The sequence below is a fragment of the Poromitra crassiceps genome (assembly GCF_964638095.1).
Source record: "Poromitra crassiceps genome assembly, chromosome: 3".
In the NCBI taxonomy this organism is placed as follows: domain Eukaryota; kingdom Metazoa; phylum Chordata; class Actinopteri; order Beryciformes; family Melamphaidae; genus Poromitra; species Poromitra crassiceps.
Genome location: NC_139625.1, coordinates 81,474,685 through 81,496,741, shown reverse-complemented (window position 1 = coordinate 81,496,741; position 22,057 = coordinate 81,474,685). Strand labels below are relative to the sequence as shown.

The following is a 22,057-nucleotide window of genomic DNA, read 5'->3' as shown; positions in this document are numbered from 1 at the left end:
GTCATGAGATCGGCAAAAGTTTGGATAGACTGGATTTCTTCCCGCAGCAGCAATGCCTTTTTCCCCCACACTGCTCGATAGTCAGGTAGGAGATTACAGCCTCTGACTGGCAGGGGCTCAAAACTACGATATAACAACTTTTTATTCATTGGTCATTCATTGTGATATAAATTAGTGACATTTTCCCCCAAATACTCATGGTTCTGTGCTGTTGGTATTTGGTAGCCTATCTGATACCTGCAGTGCAGCGCATCAAATGAGCCGCGTCAATTAACGATAATGACGGGAGTCTCGTGCAGCAGCAGAATGAGGTATTCGCGCAGATTTTCAGTCCTAAATATCAAACATGTTTGATATGATCGGGACGGCCCCGATGAGGCTTTGAGCAGATTTGGGAGGCTTAAGATTGGATCTGCAAACCGCTCACACTACAAGATAATCGTGCCGAACGTCGGGCCCGACCAAGCTTGGCAAGCTGCCAGGCCAGATTTCTCCTCCGATTCTCGGGAGGGGTGAATCGGGCATAAATCGGCCCGAAAATCCTGTAGTGTGAGCCAGCCTTTAACCTATCATCTGCCTCCTGCAAGTGTCATTTTCCGCTCTGGTGAAATCGCCATGTTCCGAGCGTAAACACAGGTTTGGGCGTTGCCCGTGCCAAAATAGGTGTTCCAGCTCAAAAAAGGGCTTTGGGTGCTCTCAATTTTAACGGCACCACCGGTCTTAGCGCAAAAAAAAACACTACGCCAGGCGTACGCCTGAGCGCACACAGTATTCTCCGCGCAGTGCAGGAAATCCTCACTTGGATACATTACGCACGGCATGGATGTCACTCTCTCTCCAACACCTCGTGCGCACACACTCTTCCCTCCTCAGAATGTCACATTGATTTTCAACTATAGCCTACATTGCAGAAAAAACACACCTTGATTTAAAAATGAGAATTAGTTTGTCATGGTTTTATTAGGCTACATAATTCCCAACCAGGCGACCATACAGGTCTGTGGTGTGAGGTAACAGTAGATCGCTTTTGAGAAAGTTGTGCCGGCCAGTAGGCTATACAGTAATCTCTCTCCCTGCAATTGCACCATGCAACAATAGCTTAACCCGAGTGGACAATTCTGATAGGCTATTGAAATAGGCTAGAATTAAAATCTCACACACCCCTACCCTATTAAAGAAACTAATATTTTTAAATGTGTATGTTATAGCCTATATGAACTAAACGACTTATTACAGTAAGCGCACGCTTTGGGAAATGGGGATATTCCCTGCGTAACTGCGCAGCAGCCCTTTGGTGTGTTTCAAATGGATCGTTCCATCAGCACCAATTTCCGTTAGTTTCTAATGGTTTATCTGAATCCGAACTGGTTCATCCTCCAATTCTCTCCCTCTCTCGTTCTCTCCCCTCTCTCGCTCTCCCCATCATACACTCCCCTCATACACACTTACAACATAGATGCTCTTTCATACACTTATTATCGTATTGTATAATATAGTAGTTAATGCTAATGTTTAAATTATCCTCTGTGATTCTTGTTTGTTTTAGCCTGATCCTACTTTTTCCTTTCTTTTCTTTTGTGTGAGAGTACATTGAGAGTTAAGCGAACCGGAGCCAATTTCCTTGTATGTGTACATACTTGGCCAATAAAGCTGATTCTGATCTCTCTTTTCTCTCTCTCTCTCTCTCTCTCTCACTCTGTCACTCTGCTTGCCCACGACACTCAGCAAGAAAGAAGCTGCTGTCACAGACGTGACTATGGCACATGTGAATACTGTTTAGGGCATAAACACGCCTATATGGAGGTTTGTGCAAGATGACGCCAAGCGCAGCGGGCCGACACGCCCACAATTAGGGCTTTGCGCACCGCTATTCCAGCACAAAAACGGGCGCTAACGCAAAATTACCGCCTTCGCGACGATAGTGCCCCTAGAGATGCTGCCCAGCTATGCTGGCCGCAGCTAATAAATACATATATAAATGTTCTTCTGAAACAGCTCTGCTGATACATGTTGTGTTTCCATATGCCCAATTAGATCTATTTCGTTGCTATCTTTAAAGTAGGCCACAGTGGTAAATGCAGTTTGTTTGTTTTTTGCTTTAAAGAGGCATTGCTGTTCCTGCTGATCTGCCCATGACTGGATATCGATGTTGGGTTCAAGTATTAAGCTGCACCAATTATCAGAGACAGGAAGTGCTGTGGAGCGTGTAGAACCAATGACAGAGATCAATTTCAGCACTTTCACCAAAGAGAGCTTATGCTAAATACGGCTGACTCCCACTTTACCCCTTCTCTGATATCCAGTGCATCAAAGTCCATTCAGTGGTAACCGCAGTACCTGTTTTTGTCCCTGAGGCCTCCCCGCCCTGATCAGTACCTGTTTTCGTCCCTGAGGACTCGCCTTCTGCACCCTGATCGCAACCAGGTGGGCTTTTTTGTTTATCAGGTTTTTTGACAGATGGACACAAACCTTTCCACCCAGACACACACAGGAAAGAGAGACACATTGACTACTTTTTATGTACAGCTCAATACTCATCTTAATCAGAAAGTCACACTGATATATTTTAACAACTGAAAATTACTTGTGGTAAATAGGCCAGTTAATCAACTTGTGGATATAAATGCATTATGTATAGTTGACATTCTGCATAATAATGTGCTGATATGTGCATTCTGGTTAAAAATCAAATTTAAATACCAGCAAAATAGGAGCAATAGCTGCATAAAAGTAAAAGTAACAATACAAAACAAGAAAACTAAATAAAATAATTACACATTAGAGCCCGACCGATATATCGGTCCACCGATATTATCGGTCGATATTGGCCAATAACCAATATATCGGTATCGGCCGATATGTTGGCCGATATTGCAGATATTTTTTATTTCTGATTTTTTTTCTAGACAGCATGTTGTGTATATTTGATATTTTTTCTTAACTCAAGTTATACTTTATTTATTCTATTTGGTTTTTTGTATTTCTAGTTATTTATAATTAAATTGCCAGTGAAGTTTACCGTTTCATTGCATTGATGTCATTTTGGACAATAAAGTTTATTGATAAGCTGTAAACTATCCTGCCTACATTAGATATCTCAAGTCATGTCAAGTCATATTTTTGTCAAGTGTTTGATATTTGAGGGCTCATCGCAAAAAAATTGTGTAATATAATGTGTATTATATAATACATATATCGGCCGATATATTGATATTGGAAATGTTTTACTCCCTAATATCGGTATCGACATCGGCCTAAAAAATCCAGTATCGGTCGGGCTCTATCTATACTTTGTAAAACAACATGTGGGAATATATAGTTGATAAAGTGAAAGAAATGAACAGGAGTACAGAAGAAAAGTAAAGTGATGAAGGCACACAAACAAAGAAGAAAAGTAAAGTGATGAAGGCACACAAACAAAGGGACAGAAAAAGTTAGTGAAAAGATAAATTGCGAGAGAGACAGTGAGGAAATGCAGGGGAAGGAAGGACAACATGACATTGCAGGGTAGCAATGAAACAAGTGTTTCTGAAAGGCAGTTTGTCTTGATTGAGCTGAGACTGAGACGGTCTCCAATGCAGAAGAAAACCACTCAAATTTGCTGCTGAGACAAGCGGTTGCTCCCACACAAGAGCCCCAATGACACTGAAAAATGAAAACTTCAAAGGCATCTGTTGGAATTGAATTAGATTTCTGAGAGAAGTAAACGGATAGTTAGATTCCTTAACTAGCTACGCAGCACCACTACTTTAGATTAGGGAAGTTGATCAAAATATCTAATTATTTGGTGACTTGTATCATAAATCTACCGTACAATAGGGCTGGGCAATAAAGTCGATAGGGCAATATATCGCAATATTTTTTCTGCAAATTTTTTTATATCGCAATATATGGCTGTATCGATTTTTTTGCACAGCCCTGTGCTCAGTGACAATAAGAATACTTGTGCACTTTTTTTATTTCCGTGTGTTCAGTAACACAGCGTGTGCATATAACTGTGCATATAAATACCGTTCTAATGAATTGGAATGAACATTTTGAATTAAATAGTTTTGACTCAATTTGTCCACTGAGTTATAAATATAATGTGATTAAAGTGTGAAAGTCATGAAAGTTATTCACGTTTGTGAAGATTATCCTCCTGAACCATAATTCGCACTCCCATAAACGTTTCTTAACCACGGCACAGACCTTATTTTATGCATTTAAGTGAAATCCCCATTCTAAAACCCCATAGACTTTTCCCCTGACGAACCCAATAGCTACTTCTGGACTCATTCCTGGAAGGAGGGTCCTCAGAGGAGGATCTGCTACTGTACATCTGCCAGATTCTTATGATTCAACAGTAAAACGTCTAATCACCTCTAATGGAGATGAAATGTATACACAATAAATCTGCCAGATAAAGTGCTTCAAATTACTCTCATCTCATTAATATGCCACTTAAGTCTATGCTTTACATTGTGCACACAAAAAGAGCTGTCGGATTAAAATAATAAATTCTCAAATCAGTCTGGTGGTTATTGATTGCCATTTTGGTTCACATTTAGAAAGCTTCTCCAGAGAGGTCTGGAGAAGGTATCTAAATGTGAACCAAAATGGTTGAACTTGTGTCATGCCTTTGAACTCCAAAAAGCAGACTAAATACAAACAGAATAGCCACCATTCCTTGTGGCCTGACCTATAGCTTGCAGGGACGTCCTGGCTCCATCTATCCTTCCACACACTGCCTGAGGCTTCACAGATCAACCAGTGCTGCTTTATGCTCTCATCGCACTTTGAGGCCTGAGCTCCAGTTTGACATACTCTTAACACATTCACTGCCAACAACATGTAAACACGTTTTCAGAATCCAGCTGTTGACTGCCAACAACGTGTAAACACGTCCTTGGCATCGATTTTTTTTTTTTAACGGGGGGTTGTGCATCTAACCCTTTTACATATCTTATATAAGTATTGGACGTGTACAACGTGTACAACCCATTCCACCGACCCACTAAGTGGCGACAAGGAAGTAGGAAGGCAAGCAAAAAGCAGTGTGATCCATTTCCATTCTCATGAAAATGGATTGGCGGAGGCGCTTTCGTTTTCGCGTTGATTGCTGGCGGTGCGGGATTGCAAACTTGCATCGTGGATTGCGGATGGAGCACACTTTGAGGCACGCAGCGTAAATATGACCAGAGTCGCAGGGGCTTCATCGGAGCTCTCGGCCAGGGCTCCGGGAGGCGGGCGAGTCCAGCCGGGCTTCCTCGGGGAGCGGCCACGCAGACAGGCACAGCCAGGCACAGCGGCAGCGGGGCAGTGAGGCTGGTGACAAGCAGCAGGCCATTTTGCCTTGCAAAATAGCACCAAATTGGAAACAGCCATAAAAGGCTTTTAGAATGGGATTTTCAACCCATTCTTTTTTGTTTCTTTTTCGCTCTAATTTAGAGTAATTTAATTTCTATTCAGAAATTTATTTGAGAGGTCGAGAGTATGAGAAAGTGAATTTGCACAGGTAGGAAAGTGCTTGTTACACGGCGCTGCAGCCAAGAAGAACGCCCACGGAGGGAGGAGTTGAAGCAACTCTCCCTCTCGCTCTCTCCCTCTCTCTCTCTCTCTCGCTCTCTCTCTCTCCCTCCCTCCCTCTCTCTCTCTCTCTCTCTCCCTCTCCCCCTCTCACTAGGATTAAACCTAGTGCGTCTCCCTCCCGAGAGGGAGGGAGAGAGAGAGGGAGGGAGAGCGAGAGGGAGGGAGAGAGAGAGAGAGAGAGAGAGAGAGAGGGAGGGAGAGCGAGAGGGAGGGAGAGAGAGAGAGAGAGCGAGAGGGGGAGGGAGAGAGAGAGAGAGAGAGCCAAAAATGAATGGTTAAAGTGACTGTTCTATCCAATTTCACAAAAAGCCGTTTATCTCTGAATATTTTTTCTGACGCTAAAACCATGCTGTATTCAACTGCTAATGCTTACATAACTACTAACTCTACAAACTAACTCTTTTAGACAGAGAAAGTACACATTCTATTAGTACTTTTGAGATATTGTATGTTCACAAAGTCCAAGCTGAAACGAATCCTCGGCTCTTGTAAAATGAGCCAGAATCCTCAAAAAACGGCTTGGCAGAAGCTACCTACAGCAAAAAAAAACGGCTGGCAGTCAATGTGTTAATAGGGGCCAGCCTGGTGCTCCTGCTGTGTCTGTCTCTCCTGGTTAGCCAGATGAAACAGTTCCACAATCACCCAGCCCATCCGAATTATGCACACGAGTGAGCAGTCTGCAATGCCGATCCTATGGGACCCCCCAAAACATAGGTGGCCTGGAGAGTTTGGCCTGCAAATGGCTGACGAATGCCCTGAGAAGTGCTGGGTGACTGGGTCATAAATTAGTGTGCTTCCTGGGTTGTATGGAAGTACACACACACACACACACACACACACACACACCTTATGATGAATGGTTGCGTGGCTGTTGAGTCTGTCTATGTCCTAGTTATTAAACCCTGTTTAATTGGACTATCAATCACATAATTCCATAGGCCACTCAGGTCCGCCATTCCAGTCACGTCCAGATCACTTGGCCTTCAAAAGCATTGAATATGACACAAGCACAATAAAGATGTAAAGCCCTAGGCGCTGTAACAGCCACAGAAATCTACCAAAACACGCTGCCTCAAATGTATTGATGTGAATGGAGCCTATTTATGAGTAAGCACCAGTGAAGAGCTGGGGGGGATCCGAGCATCCAAAGATGATAAAAATGTCTGCATTGTCCTTTGGCACTGATTGAGAATCCACTTTTAAAGTATTCTAAAAAGACTCATATGAGAGACCAGATGCACCCAGGTTATGAAACGTGAGAAAGGCTCTTTTTGGCATCAGCTGAAATGGTTACTCAAGAGTGACATACTGGACTTTTCTTAGAGCTGTCAGAATGGGAATCCATTTGAGTGTAAATAGAATGACTGTGTCCCACCAGAACAACTATCAAAACAGCAAGACACAAAGCTGTAACCATTTTCAGATAACTACACCCATTTTTTATATCCCAACAAAGGTTTATAATAAATTCAAACCATTCTGTTCATATGTCAATGCACACTTGCCTTGTGGAAGCAGCCAGACTCATGTAGAGTGAGATTGGTCTGGCCTGGAGCCACTGGATTGGTTTGAGTGCGGCTCAGAATAGGAGTGCTCAGAATCAGCACTACAGGGAGCGCTGCTGAATTTTCAAAAACAACTAAGGTGGCACTCGGGGGATAGTTTACTCAGTGCAGCTTTGGAATCAGTTTTGTCTGAAACGGAGAACATAAAATCCTTAAAAAAATTAACAGAAGTCATCCGTGGTTGCTAAAAGTCCTCTTTGAACTTTCCTACAGCTGTGCAACAGTCTCTGACACAGGGGACTATTGTCGCCAAGAAACGAATTCTGCAGGAATGGAAGTCCCCCTCTCCTCCTTCTTTTGAGCCGTGGTCGGCGGACATGATCTCCGTTATACAAATGGAGAGACTCAGGTTCCTACGGACCAACTCACTTAAAAAGTTTTCGGTTACCTGGGAGCCGTTTTTGGCCGACACCTTGATGAGGTTAGGGGTGACCGCTGAGACTCGCCCAGCTGCTTTTTCATTAACCCCTTATGTGGGATCCCATATATGACATCTCTTGGAAGCACATGGACACCTCCATGTTGTAACATTGAAATGTAGATTTTCCCCCCTCTCTTTCTTTCCCTGTGTCTGAGTTTGTTTGTGTTTGTTGATGTTTTGAAAACTGAAAATAAAATATTGAAAAAAAAAAAAAAAAAAAAAAAAAAAAAAAAACTCTGTTACTCGGTTAGTGGCCAAGAAAATGTCCCTGGTCAAGAAAGCTATTTTCATTGTGGTTTAAAATGTGTTGATTACTACTGAAGCTCCGGAGCCCAAACATGGTGTTGGGAAGAGCCCTGGTTTCTTTAGCTCAACACAAGACTGAGCTCTGGTGGAGATTATTTACATGTACTTGTCCTTTATTTCTGTACGCTGATGATTCCGCTCTGCTGGTAACTGGAGACTCCCTGGAAGCAGTCAGAACATCTCTGAGCGATCAGCTACAAAAAGTAAGCAGCTGGCTATGTGATAACAAACTGTCTCTGCACATTGGAAAGTCTGAATGTATTGTTTTTGGTTCACAGTTTAAACTAAGGAACAAACCCAGTCTCTCGGTAGAATGTAAGGGTGTCATTTTACAGGATAAGGATTGTGTAACGTATCTAGGAAGTCAACTTGATCAGTGTATGAAGAGTGAAGCTATGGCCCTCTCCGTCATGGGTAAAATTCATGCAAAGACTAAATATTTAGCAAGAATATCCAAGTTCCTGGATACGAAGACAATGAGGACTTTAGCTACGTCCTTAATTCAATGCCACTATGACTACACCTGTCTATACTGGTACAGTGGCATAACAAAAAAATCAAAAGACAAACTCCAAAAAGCCCAAAACAAACTCATGAGGGTCATCCTTGGCCTTAGCCCAAGAACGCACATTGGCCCATCCCACTTTAAAGAGTTGAATTGGCTCCCAGTTGAAAACAGAGTCCAACAGCTGAAACTTGTCATGGTTTATAAAATATTACATGACCGTTGCCCCAATTACTTCAACAAGTACTTCCAATATGTCCGGGACATCCATAGTCGGAACACAAGAGCCAGTGTAGCAGATCTGAAATTGCCCAATTTGAAGAGCAAAATAGGAAGAAGCACGTTCCTCTATTCTGGGGGGGAAGAGTGGAACAAAATCCCCAACGAAATCAGGCTAGCAAAGTCCCTGAATGGTTTTAAAAACCTTTTGAAAAAATTCTTGATGAGTAAACTAGGATAAAATACGAGTAGAGTCCCCCGTTGTTTTATGGTATGTGTTTTAATTTCTAGTTCCTTTTATTGTTTTATTGTTTTATTGTCTTATTGTTTCTATCGTTGTTTTATGGTATGGTTGTTTTAATCAAGTTTCGTTTATCCCTTGTCTGAGTTGTATTGTTTTATCTGATACTCTTATGTTACTGTATGTCATGTTTTTAAAGATCAGGGACCATGATGGAAATAAGTGTACACACTTTTCATGTTATCCCTTGGATATATATGTCTGCATTATCCAAAATAAAATTCATTCATTCATTCATTCATTTCTTTAGCTCAACACACGGCTGAGCTCCAGTGGAGATGGTTTCTTTAGCTCAACACAAGGCTGAGCTCCAGTGGAGATGGTTTCTTTAGCTCAACACACGGCTGAGCTCCAGTGGAGATGGTTTCTTTAGCTCAACACAAGACTGAGCTCTGGTGGAGATTGTTTCTTTGTGTGGATGGATGGATGTTTCCACCAGGCTTCAGGAGATCCTTCCTGCACTTATCTTAGAGGAATTTAAATCAAGACTTTTCTCACTAAATGATCTATTTTGCTGTACAGTGGATGAGGGCTTTGGTGAGGATGAGGAAGGGGAGGTCGGGCCTTCTGTGTGTGGTAATTCAGTTAGTTAGTTGAGAATGGTGTCCTATTGCCACCAGTGTCCGGCCAGCTGTAGCTCCCTCCACCTCTTCAGAAATAGACTTGTCTTTTTTACATCCATGTTTCAGATCAGGTAGAAAATGTTTAGAGCTGTGATGATGGCGTACGGTACGCCTCTGGCTCTTTACCTGTGTTGATCTTGGAGGTGATACGGGACAGGTCGATGCGACGAGGAGGACGTGCAGGTGTAGAGGTTTTTATAGCGTTGGTTTTGCATCTTTCCAAGGGTTTGCTTATCTTAGAGAGGGGAGCAAAGATGCCTGTTGAGACAGTAAGAGTGAAAAGATCATGGGTGAGTACAGGGAAAGGAGAAAGAATCAGACAGAGAAAAGTCAACCTGACAGCAAAATGGAAAACGCTGGACTAAGGCCCAACCCCAATTCTGAAGTTTACCCCTACCCCTTGTTTTTGAGTGTCCCTCACTTTGGCCCTTGCCCTTCAAAACGGAGCCACAAGGGGTAGGGACTGAAAACAAATAATAGATACACTATTTTGTCATCATATTGCATATTACCAGAAATTAATTAATTACATTTTTTATACCATATTAATATTTAAATTATACTATTTTATTCGTTGACTGGTTTGCTCAGGAGTCACTGGAAAACATGCTTATAACATAGGCTAGCCTATATAGGATAGTCTAGCCTATTCAAATTGATTGAGTTGATCTTGTAGCTACATAATATTCAGGTTTTTTTACATTTTATTCTGGCGATTGGGTTGCTTCATAATCGGGACATTAAACTTTGTATCGACATTAAACTCAGATATAAACGTTTGTTTGTAATGTTTGGCTAATTTCTGGCGGATTAATAGCGATTTCCTTCTCAGCCCTTGGTTTGAATTGTGCCCCTGTAAAATCTCCGTTTCGAGGGTTAGTAACCCCTCCCACTTCAAGTTCAAGTTCAAGTATATTTATTGTCATTGTTAAATTACTCCAACAACAACATATAGACAAGCATCTCCCTGAGATGTCCAGTGAAACACCAGGTAAAGTGCATCGGCCCAAATAATAAATACATACAATAAATAAATACATTATTCTATAAAGGCATCAGAGTTAGTAACTGTTCAGTGGTACATGTGTGAAGTAAACAGGGGCTAGACAGTGTTTAGTAACTAACCCTAGACAGTGTGTGTTTAGTACAACCCTACCCATAGACAGTGTGTGTGTTTAGTACCTGACCCTAACCCTAGACAGTGTGTGTGTTTAGTAACTGACCCTAACCCTAGACAGTGTGTGTTTAATAACTGACCCTAACCCTAGACAGTGTGTTTAGTAACTGACCGTAACCCTAGACAGTGTGTGTGTTTAGTAACTGAGTAAATTGACCCTAACCCTAGACAGTGTGTGTTTAATAACTGACCCTAACCCTAGACAGTGTGTTTAGTAACTGACCGTAACCCTAGACAGTGTGTGTGTTTAGTAACTAACCCTAACCCTAGACAGTGTGTGTTTAGTAACTAACCCTAACCCTAGACAGTGTGTGTGTTTAATAACTAACCCTAACCCTAGACAGTGTGTGTGTTTAGTGACTGACCCTAACCCTAGACAATGTGTGTACGACAATCTCGTATGTCCTTGTGGCATGACCTACCATGTTTGAGCAGACAAGTGAAATACTGAACCCCGGCTACTGAACCATCGTTCTTCCCTTCCGGTTGGTCCAGCTCCACCCCGGCCCAGAGGCCTCCAGAGAACTCTGTGCTGCCGCAGAACTGCAGGGTACCTACCTGGGTACACACAAACATACACCACACAAAGTCAAAACTACCTGGGTACACACAAACATACACCACACAAAGTCAAAACTACCTGGGTACACACAAACATACACCACACAAAGTCAAAACTACCTGGGTACACACAAACATACACCACACAAAGTCTAAACTACCTGGGTACACACAAACATACACCACACAAAGTCAAAACTACCTGGGTACACACAAACATGCACCACACAAAGTCAAAACTACCTGGGTACACACAAACATACACCACACAAAGTCAAAACTACCTGGGTACACACAAACATGCACCACACAAAGTCAAAACTACCTGGGTACACACAAACATACACCACACAAAGTCAAAACTACCTGGGTACACACAAACATGCACCACACAAAGTCAAAACTACCTGGGTACACACAAACATATACCACACAAAGTCAAAACTACCTGGGTACACACAAACATACCCCACACAAAGTCAAAACTACCTGGGTACACACAAACATACCCCACACAAAGTCAAAACTACCTGGGTACTAGGGCTGCACGATATGAGGAAAAGTTGCGATGTGCGATAACACTGTTCAATATTGCGATGACGATATGACCTGCGATAAATAAAAAAATGCTATAAAAAAAAAATTAATGGGTAGGGGTGCTCCGATCCGGCTAAGCCACGATCCGATCCGATTCCGATTCCTGGGGTCACGATGCGATTCCAGAATCGATTCTCAATTCCAACGATTCTCGATTCCACAATCTAGAATCGATTCTCAATTATGTAGTTTTATATTGCAATAACACACAAAGGTAAATCTAAGACAAAAAATGACAAATGTATTAATGCTGAACTTCAAATTCAACTTCTGAAGTATTACAGTGAGGGCCTAAATTCATTTTGCAATACGAGTGTGTTAATTTAAGCATACGTATCAGTAAGTGGCACGGGATTCTCAAAGCCTGTGTTGAGGGTCATACGAACAAAAATGCACTCTTGAAGCTAAAAAAAAATCCAAAACCAACAAGTTAATTATTTACATTTTTACTTCAATGTAGAACAGTCATTTCTTACACATGAGATTACTTTTAGCCTTTTAGTCATAACGATTATTGAAAGATATTCCATATTCCAGACTGAAATGTTATAACAGAAGTGGAGTATTGGCCAGAATGACATGAACATTTGGACACTTATTCAGCCGGTATCTTGCATGTTGCGTTCATGTGCACTGTAAAAAAAATTTTTTTTTTTTGCGATAACACGTGACTTTTGCGATGTGTTCATCGCGCATTTTCATATCGCGATGACGATGAAAATACGATAAATCGTGCAGCCCTACTGGGTACACACAAACATACACCACACAAAGTCAAAACTACCTGGGTACACACAAACATACACCACACAAAGTCAAAACTACCTGGGTACACACAAACATGCACCACACAAAGTCAAAACTACCTGGGTACACACAAACATACACCACACAAAGTCAAAACTACCTGGGTACACACAAACATGCACCACACAAAGTCAAAACTACCTGGGTACACACAAACATACACCACACAAAGTCAAAACTACCTGGGTACACACAAACATACACCACACAAAGTCAAAACTACCTGGGTACACACAAACATATACCACACAAAGTCAAAACTACCTGGGTACACACAAACATACCCCACACAAAGTCAAAACTACCTGGGTACACACAAACATATACCACACAAAGTCAAAACTACCTGGGTACACACAAACATACACCACACAAAGTCAAAACTACCTGGGTACACACAAACATATACCACACAAAGTCAAAACTACCTGGGTACACACAAACATACCCCACACAAAGTCAAAACTACCTGGGTACACACAAACATATACCACACAAAGTCAAAACTACCTGGGTACACACAAACATACCCCACACAAAGTCAAAACTACCTGGGTACACACAAACATACCCCACACAAAGTCAAAACTACCTGGGTACTAGGGCTGCACGATATGAGGAAAAGTTGCGATGTGCGATAACACTGTTCAATATTGCGATGACGATATGACCTGCGATAAATAAAAAAATGCTATAAAAAAAAAATTAATGGGTAGGGGTGCTCCGATCCGGCTAAGCCACGATCCGATCCGATTCCGATTCCTGGGGTCACGATGCGATTCCAGAATCGATTCTCAATTCCAACGATTCTCGATTCCACAATCTAGAATCGATTCTCAATTATGTAGTTTTATATTGCAATAACACACAAAGGTAAATCTAAGACAAAAAATGACAAATGTATTAATGCTGAACTTCAAATTCAACTTCTGAAGTATTACAGTGAGGGCCTAAATTCATTTTGCAATACGAGTGTGTTAATTTAAGCATACGTATCAGTAAGTGGCACGGGATTCTCAAAGCCTGTGTTGAGGGTCATACGAACAAAAATGCACTCTTGAAGCTAAAAAAAAATCCAAAACCAACAAGTTAATTATTTACATTTTTACTTCAATGTAGAACAGTCATTTCTTACACATGAGATTACTTTTAGCCTTTTAGTCATAACGATTATTGAAAGATATTCCATATTCCAGACTGAAATGTTATAACAGAAGTGGAGTATTGGCCAGAATGACATGAACATTTGGACACTTATTCAGCCGGTATCTTGCATGTTGCGTTCATGTGCACTGTAAAAAAAATTTTTTTTTTTTGCGATAACACGTGACTTTTGCGATGTGTTCATCGCGCATTTTCATATCGCGATGACGATGAAAATACGATAAATCGTGCAGCCCTACTGGGTACACACAAACATACACCACACAAAGTCAAAACTACCTGGGTACACACAAACATACACCACACAAAGTCAAAACTACCTGGGTACACACAAACATGCACCACACAAAGTCAAAACTACCTGGGTACACACAAACATACACCACACAAAGTCAAAACTACCTGGGTACACACAAACATACACCACACAAAGTCAAAACTACCTGGGTACACACAAACATGCACCACACAAAGTCAAAACTACCTGGGTACACACAAACATACACCACACAAAGTCAAAACTACCTGGGTACACACAGACATACACCACACAAAGTCAAAACTACCTGGGTACACACAAACATACACCACACAAAGTCAAAACTACCTGGGTACACACAAACATGCACCACACAAAGTCAAAACTACCTGGGTACACACAAACATACACCACACAAAGTCAAAACTACCTGGGTACACACAAACATGCACCAGACAAAGTCTAAACTACCTGGGTACACACAAACATACACCACACAAAGTCAAAACTACCTGGGTACACACAAACATACACCACACAAAGTCAAAACTACCTGTACACACAAACATACACCACACAAAGTCAAAACTACCTGGGTACACACAAACATGCACCACACAAAGTCAAAACTACCTGGGTACACACAAACATACACCACACAAAGTCAAAACTACCTGGGTACACACAAACATACACCACACAAAGTCAAAACTACCTGGGTACACACAAACATGCACCACACAAAGTCTAAACTACCTGGGTACACACAAACATACACCACACAAAGTCAAAACTACCTGGGTACACACAAACATACACCACACAAAGTCAAAACTACCTGGGTACACACAAACATACACCACACAAAGTCAAAACTACCTGGGTACACACAAACATGCACCACACAAAGTCTAAACTACCTGGGTACACACAAACATGCACCACACAAAGTCAAAACTACCTGGGTACACACAAACATGCACCACACAAAGTCTAAACTACCTGGGTACACACAAACATGCAGCACGCAAAGTCAAAACTACCTGGGTACACACAAACATGCAGCACGCAAAGTCAAAACTACCTGGGTACACAAACATGCACCACACAAAGTCAAAACTACCTGGGAACACACAAACATGCACCACACAAAGTCTAAACTACCTGGGTACACACAAACATGCACCACACAAAGTCAAAACTACCTGGGTACACACAAACATGCACCACACAAAGTCAAAACTACCTGGGTACACACAAACATACACCAGACAAAGTCAAAACTACCTGGGCACACACAAACATGCACCACACAAAGTCAAAACTACCTGGGTACACACAAACATGCACCACACAAAGTCAAAACTACCTGGGTACACACAAACATGCACCACACAAAGTCAAAACTACCTGGGTACACACAAACATGCACCACACAAAGTCAAAACTACCTGGGTACACACAAACATACACCACACAAAGTCAAAACTACCTGGGTACACACAAACATACACCACACAAAGTCAAAACTACCTGGGTACACACAAACATGCACCACACAAAGTCTAAACTACCTGGGCACACACAAACATGCACCAGACAAAGTCAAAACTACCTGGGCACACACAAACATGCACCAGACAAAGTCAAAACTACCTGGGTACACAAACATGCACCACACAAAGTCAAAACTACCTGGGTACACACAAACATGCACCACACAAAGTCTAAACTACCTGGGTACACACAAACATGCACCACACAAAGTCTAAACTACCTGGGTACACACAAACATGCACCACACAAAGTCAAAACTACCTGGGTACACACAAACATGCACCACACAAAGTCAAAACTACCTGGGTACACACAAACATACACCACACAAAGTCAAAACTACCTGGGTACACACAAACATACACCACACAAAGTCAAAACTACCTGGGTACACACAAACATGCACCACACAAAGTCTAAACTACCTGGGTACACACAAACATGCACCAGACAAAGTCTAAACTACCTGGGTACACACAAACATGCACCACACAAAGTCAAAACTACCTGGGTACACACAAACATGCACCACACAAAGTCAAAACTACCTGGGTACACACAAACATGCACCACACAAAGTCAAAACTACCTGGGTACACACAAACATACACCACACAAAGTCAAAACTACCTGGGTACACACAAATATGCACCACACAAAGTCAAAACTACCTGGGTACACACAAACATGCACCACACAAAGTCAAAAGTACCTGGGTACACACAAACATGCACCACACAAAGTCTAAACTACCTGGGTACACACAAACATGCACCACACAAAGTCAAAACTACCTGGGCACACACAAACATGCACCAGACAAAGTCAAAACTACCTGGGTACACAAACATGCACCACACAAAGTCAAAACTACCTAGGAACACACAAACATGCACCACACAAAGTCAAAAGTACCTGGGTACACACAAACATGCACCACACAAAGTCTAAACTACCTGGGTACACACAAACATGCACCACACAAAGTCAAAACTACCTGGATACACACAAACATGCACCACACAAAGTCAAAACTACCTGGGTACACACAAACATGCACCACACAAAGTCAAAACTACCTGGTACACACAAACATACACCAAAGTCAAAACTACCTGGGTACACACAAACATGCACCACACAAAGTCTAAACTACCTGGGTACACACAAACATGCACCAGACAAAGTCAAAACTACCTGGGCACACACAAACATGCACCAGACAAAGTCAAAACTACCTGGGTACACAAACATGCACCACACAAAGTCAAAACTACCTGGGAACACACAAACATGCACCACACAAAGTCAAAACTACCTGGGTACACAAACATGCACCAGACAAAGTCAAAACTACCTGGGTACACACAAACATGCACCACACAAAGTCTAAACTACCTGGGTACACACAAACATGCACCAGACAAAGTCAAAACTACCTGGGTACACAAACATGCACCACACAAAGTCAAAACTACCTGGGTACACAAACATGCACCACACAAAGTCAAAACTACCTGGGTACACACAAACATGCACCACACAAAGTCAAAACTACCTGGGTACACAAACATGCACCACACCACACAAAGTCAAAACTACCTGGGTACACAAACATGCACCACACAAAGTCAAAACTACCTGGGTACACAAACATGCACCACACAAAGTCAAAACTACCTGGGTACACACAAACATGCACCACACAAAGTCAAAACTACCTGGGTACACACAAACATGCACCACACCACACAAAGTCAAAACTAGGAGAATAGCTAAGCCAAGGTTAAAATGCGTCATGTTTTCAAACTGCAGTATGAAACAAAGCAGCACAAAATGAGTGGAGGCAGTGAATGAATGGACTGGCCGCTTTCAATATGCGCCTTTCTTCATCTCCTTATGTCCTCAGGAAAACAGTGCTCAATCATAGTGCAATCAAACATGATTGCGTTTGTATTTGTCAAAGCAGCAGAACAGATCAATAATTAAAAGGAAAACAGAGATCAAAGCGTGAGACTGTGCCAGAGAGCACAGGACAGATAATAGGGTTCTTCTAACAGTGATCAGCCAATCTGTAGAAGTCGACTCTGCGATTTCACTCCCAGTGTGACACGAACAATTCATTAAAGGCTCCTTCTTTCTGCAGCAATGTCCAACTGGGCCAGACGGACTATTTTGCTGTGTGTGTGTGTGTGTGTGTGTGTGTGTGTGTGTGTGTGTGTGTGTGTGTACGCTGCAGGGCCATCAGTAAAGACATTGCAGACAGCATATAAAGAATGGCACTACTACAAAACATTTTTGCCTCAGTGCCATTTAAATATAACAATGAGACAACGCTGCAAGGTGGTATTTCTTTAGAGAAAGATGAGAGAGAGAGAGAGGTGATATGAGGGAGGTGATGAGAGAGAGAGAGAGGTGATGAGAGAGAGAGAGAGAGAGAAGTGATGAGAGAGAGAGAGAGGTGATGAGAGAGAGAGGTGATGAGAGAGAGATGAGAGAGAGGTGATGAGAGAGAGATGAGAGAGAGGTGATGAGAGAGAGAGAGAGAGAGAGAGAGAGGTGATGAGAGAGAGAGAGGTGATGAGAGAGAGAGAGAGAGAGAGGTGATGAGAGAGAGAGAGGTGATGAGAGAGAGAGAGAGAGAGAGGTGATGAGAGAGAGAGAGAGAGAGGTGATGAGAGAGAGAGAGGTGATGAGAGAGAGAGAGAGAGAGGTGATGAGAGAGAGAGAGAGAGAGAGATGATGAGAGAGAGAGAGAGGTGATGAGAGAGAGAGAGAGAGAGGTGATGAGAGAGAGAGAGAGGTGATGAGAGAGAGAGAGAGAGAGGTGATGAGAGAGAGAGGTGATGAGAGAGAGAGAGAGAGAGGTGATGAGAGAGAGAGAGAGAGAGGTGATGAGAGAGAGGTGATGAGAGAGAGAGAGAGAGAGAGAGAGAGAGAGGTGATGAGAGAGAGAGAGAGAGAGAGAGAGAGAGGTGATGAGAGAGAGAGAGAGAGGTGATGAGAGAGAGAGAGAGGTGATGAGAGAGAGAGAGAGAGAGGTGATGAGAGAGAGAGAGAGAGAGGTGATGAGAGAGAGAGAGGTGATGAGAGAGAGAGAGAGAGAGAGAGAGAGAGGTGATGAGAGAGAGATGAGAGAGAGGTGATGAGAGAGAGAGAGAGAGAGAGGTGATGAGAGAGAGATGAGAGAGAGGTGATGAGAGAGAGAGAGAGAGAGAGAGAGAGAGAGAGAGAGGTGATGAGAGAGAGAGAGAGAGAGAGAGAGAGAGAGAGAGGTGATGAGAGAGAGAGAGGTGATGAGAGAGAGAGAGAGAGAGAGAGGTGATGAGAGAGAGAGAGAGAGAGGTGATGAGAGAGAGAGGTGATGAGAGAGAGAGAGAGAGAGAGGTGATGAGAGAGAGAGAGAGAGAGAGATGATGAGAGATAGAGGTGATGAGAGAGAGAGGTGATGAGAGAGAGAGAGAGAGGTGATGAGAGAGAGAGAGAGAGGTGATGAGAGAGAGAGAGGTGATGAGAGAGAGAGAGAGAGAGGTGATGAGAGAGAGAGAGGTGATGAGAGAGAGAGAGAGAGAGAGGTGATGAGAGAGAGAGAGAGAGAGAGAGAGAGACGATGAGAGAGAGAGAGAGAGGTGATGAGAGAGAGAGAGAGAGAGAGGTGATGAGAGAGAGAGAGAGAGGTGATGAGAGAGAGAGAGAGAGTGATGATGAGAGAGAGAGAGAGAGGTGATGAGAGAGAGAGAGAGAGGTGATGAGAGAGAGAGAGAGAGAGAGAGAGAGAGGTGATGAGAGAGAGAGAGAGAGAGGTGATGAGAGAGAGAGAGAGGTGATGAGAGAGAGAGAGAGAGAGGTGATGAGAGAGAGGTGATGAGAGAGAGAGAGAGAGAGAGGTGATGAGAGAGAGAGGTGATGAGAGAGAGATGAGAGAGAGGTGATGAGAGAGAGGTGATGAGAGAGAGAGAGAGAGAGAGAGGTGATGAGAGAGAGATGAGAGAGAGGTGATGAGAGAGAGAGAGAGAGAGAGAGAGAGAGAGAGAGAGAGAGAGGTGATGAGAGAGAGATGAGAGAGAGGTGATGAGAGAGAGAGAGAGAGAGAGAGAGAGGTGATGAGAGAGAGATGAGAGAGAGGTGATGAGAGAGAGGAGATGAGAGAGAGGTGATGAGAGAGAGAGAGAGAGAGAGAGAGAGATGAGAGAGAGGTGATGAGAGAGAGAGAGAGAAGAGAGAGAGAGAGAGAGAGAGGGTGATGAGAGAAGAGATGAGAGAGAGAGAGAGAGAGAGAGAGAGGATGAGAGAGAGGTGGATGAGAAGAGAGAGAGAGAGAGAGAGAGAGGTGTGGATGAGAGAGAGAGGAGAGAGAGAGAGAGAGGTGATGAGAGAGAGAGGATGAGGAGAGAGAGAGAGAGAGGTGATGAGAGAGAGAATGAGAGAGAGGTGATGAGAGAGAGAGAGAGAGAGAGAGATGAGACAGAGAGAGATGAGAGAGAGAGAGATGAGACAGAGGAGAGAGAGAGAGAGAGAGGTGATAGAGAGAGAGAGAGAGAGAGAGAGAAGAGGTGACGAGCGAGAGAGAGAGAGGTGATGAGAGAGATGAGAGAGAAATACAGGGGATGACATGCAGCAAAGGGCCACAGGGTGGAGGGCCGGATAAGGAAGTACTCAGCCTTAGTGGTATGAGGTGGCATTTCTACATAACAAATCCACCTGTGCTTAAAATTATACTAGTCAGAAAAACAGTCAACACTGTTACAAATGCACTAGGTAACTGTAACATTGGCCCAAATGGCAGCAAGAATCGGTAAAAAAGAAAAGCATTTTTGTAACTACTTACAGTATATTTGTGAGTATGTTTTCATGAATATTAACAAAACAAAACAATGCTCCAGGCTCACGCACAAAGACACTTGACAAATGACAATCAAAATGTCAACTGCTCATCAACTGGCACTGAATATTGATGCATAAAAGCTAAGAGGTGCCAGGTTTCAGGAAAATCAAGTTTCAGTTTTGAGTATGAGGGAGTATTTTAAGTTTTCCCCTCACATCATGAAATGAAAGTCACTATCCTAAGGGGACATTCACACCAAAAGCGTTTTTTCCAGTCAGAACGCTATGAAAATCATGTTGAGAGCGCCTTCCATTGTGCACAAAACACACCGCACGGAGCGTTTTTTTTTGTGCTCCGTTTGTGTTCCCCTGTAGTCGCGTGCAGTACAGATCAGAACACAACGACCACATGGACGGTAACCAGATAGTTTTGTCTGTTTGATGTTGTTCACTGTCAACATGAAAGCCAGATTATTGCCAATTCTGGCAGCAGCGAGGTTGAAAATCCCTCGGGAGGAGAGAAGGTAGGATGAGTGAAAAAGACGAGCAGGGCGCTTTTCCTCTAATGTTAAACTTTTTTCAGCTTAAAAACGCCCAGAGCGCCCTGCCAAAAACAACAGACGCCACCAGCGCTGAAACGCCAGGTGCGTTCATTAAAAGAGGAGCACGTCTAGCGTGTCCTTACATAGAGAATGAATTGCAGAAAGACGCTGGCAGCTCCAAAAACGTCTTTTGGTCTGAATGTCCCTTAAGGGTGCTCAGATCGATCAGCCAATGAAAGCACCGATCGATCAGAGAACAACATCACTGATCAATCACCCAGTGAAAGCAAAACAAATTCAGGAAAGTGGTCAAACATCTGCTGTAAAAAGTACGAGTTAAATTGTGACGGTCTGCAGAATATTAGCAGTGTAGGATTGACAGTTCAGTTCTGACATTGTGTTTTGAATTTCACAGCCTACGATCATAGATTACAACCACTTCAATCTATAGAGAGCCGCAGTGATGACATATTTTTGTAGGCTGAATGCGGAAGTCCCGAACTTCCTGGTTCTTCACTGTTTCTGTCTATGGGATTTTTGAATGGGTTTTTGCCGCGATGCTTCAAATACGGTCTCTGGGCAACGCAAGATTAATCAAACGCGAACCAGAGTTCAGTCGGATAATCTTCACACATGAGGACCACTTTCATGAGTTTTGTAGCGTAAATGCGAGCCCTAGAAGTAAAAAGCTCGAGCTAAGCTAATCCTGAACTACACACTGTCGCATAGGCTTCCACGTCACGTCAGCACTCAACCTGGACTGTTGTTGATGTGTGCACTGATTACCCCGGGCTGAACAGGGCTGAACCAGGTGAGGGAAAGAGAATTTCCGTGTTCGTCCTTTGAAGTGGACCATCGACTCAACAGTGTAGTCTCATTTAGCCGTTTGCTAGCTAGCCGCCCTTTTAACGGCACGTAAAAGCTTCAAAACTCATAAAGGTGGTCCTCGTGTGTGAAGATGATATTACTAAACACTGGTTCGCGTTTGATTAAGCCAGCGTTGCCCAGAGAGATTATTAGAAGCATCGTGCCAAAAACCCATTCAAAACTCCCATAGG

The 22,057-nt window shown here is 42.9% G+C and overlaps 1 protein-coding gene across 2 annotated transcripts in view; it reads right to left on the bottom strand.

The window, feature by feature from the left end:
* LOC310773438 (CAP-Gly domain-containing linker protein 4) overlaps positions 1–22,057 on the bottom strand; it is an 82,148-nt gene that overhangs the window by 35,397 nt on the left and 24,694 nt on the right. For both annotated transcript variants that reach the window (XM_083633319.1, XM_083633320.1), the window contains exons 8-9: positions 11,111–11,246; positions 9,638–9,769 (exon numbers count right to left, since the gene is read on the bottom strand). In XM_083633319.1, coding sequence (XP_083489445.1) covers positions 9,638–9,769; positions 11,111–11,246 — 268 coding nt within the window. The remainder of the gene's footprint in view (positions 1–9,637; positions 9,770–11,110; positions 11,247–22,057) is intronic.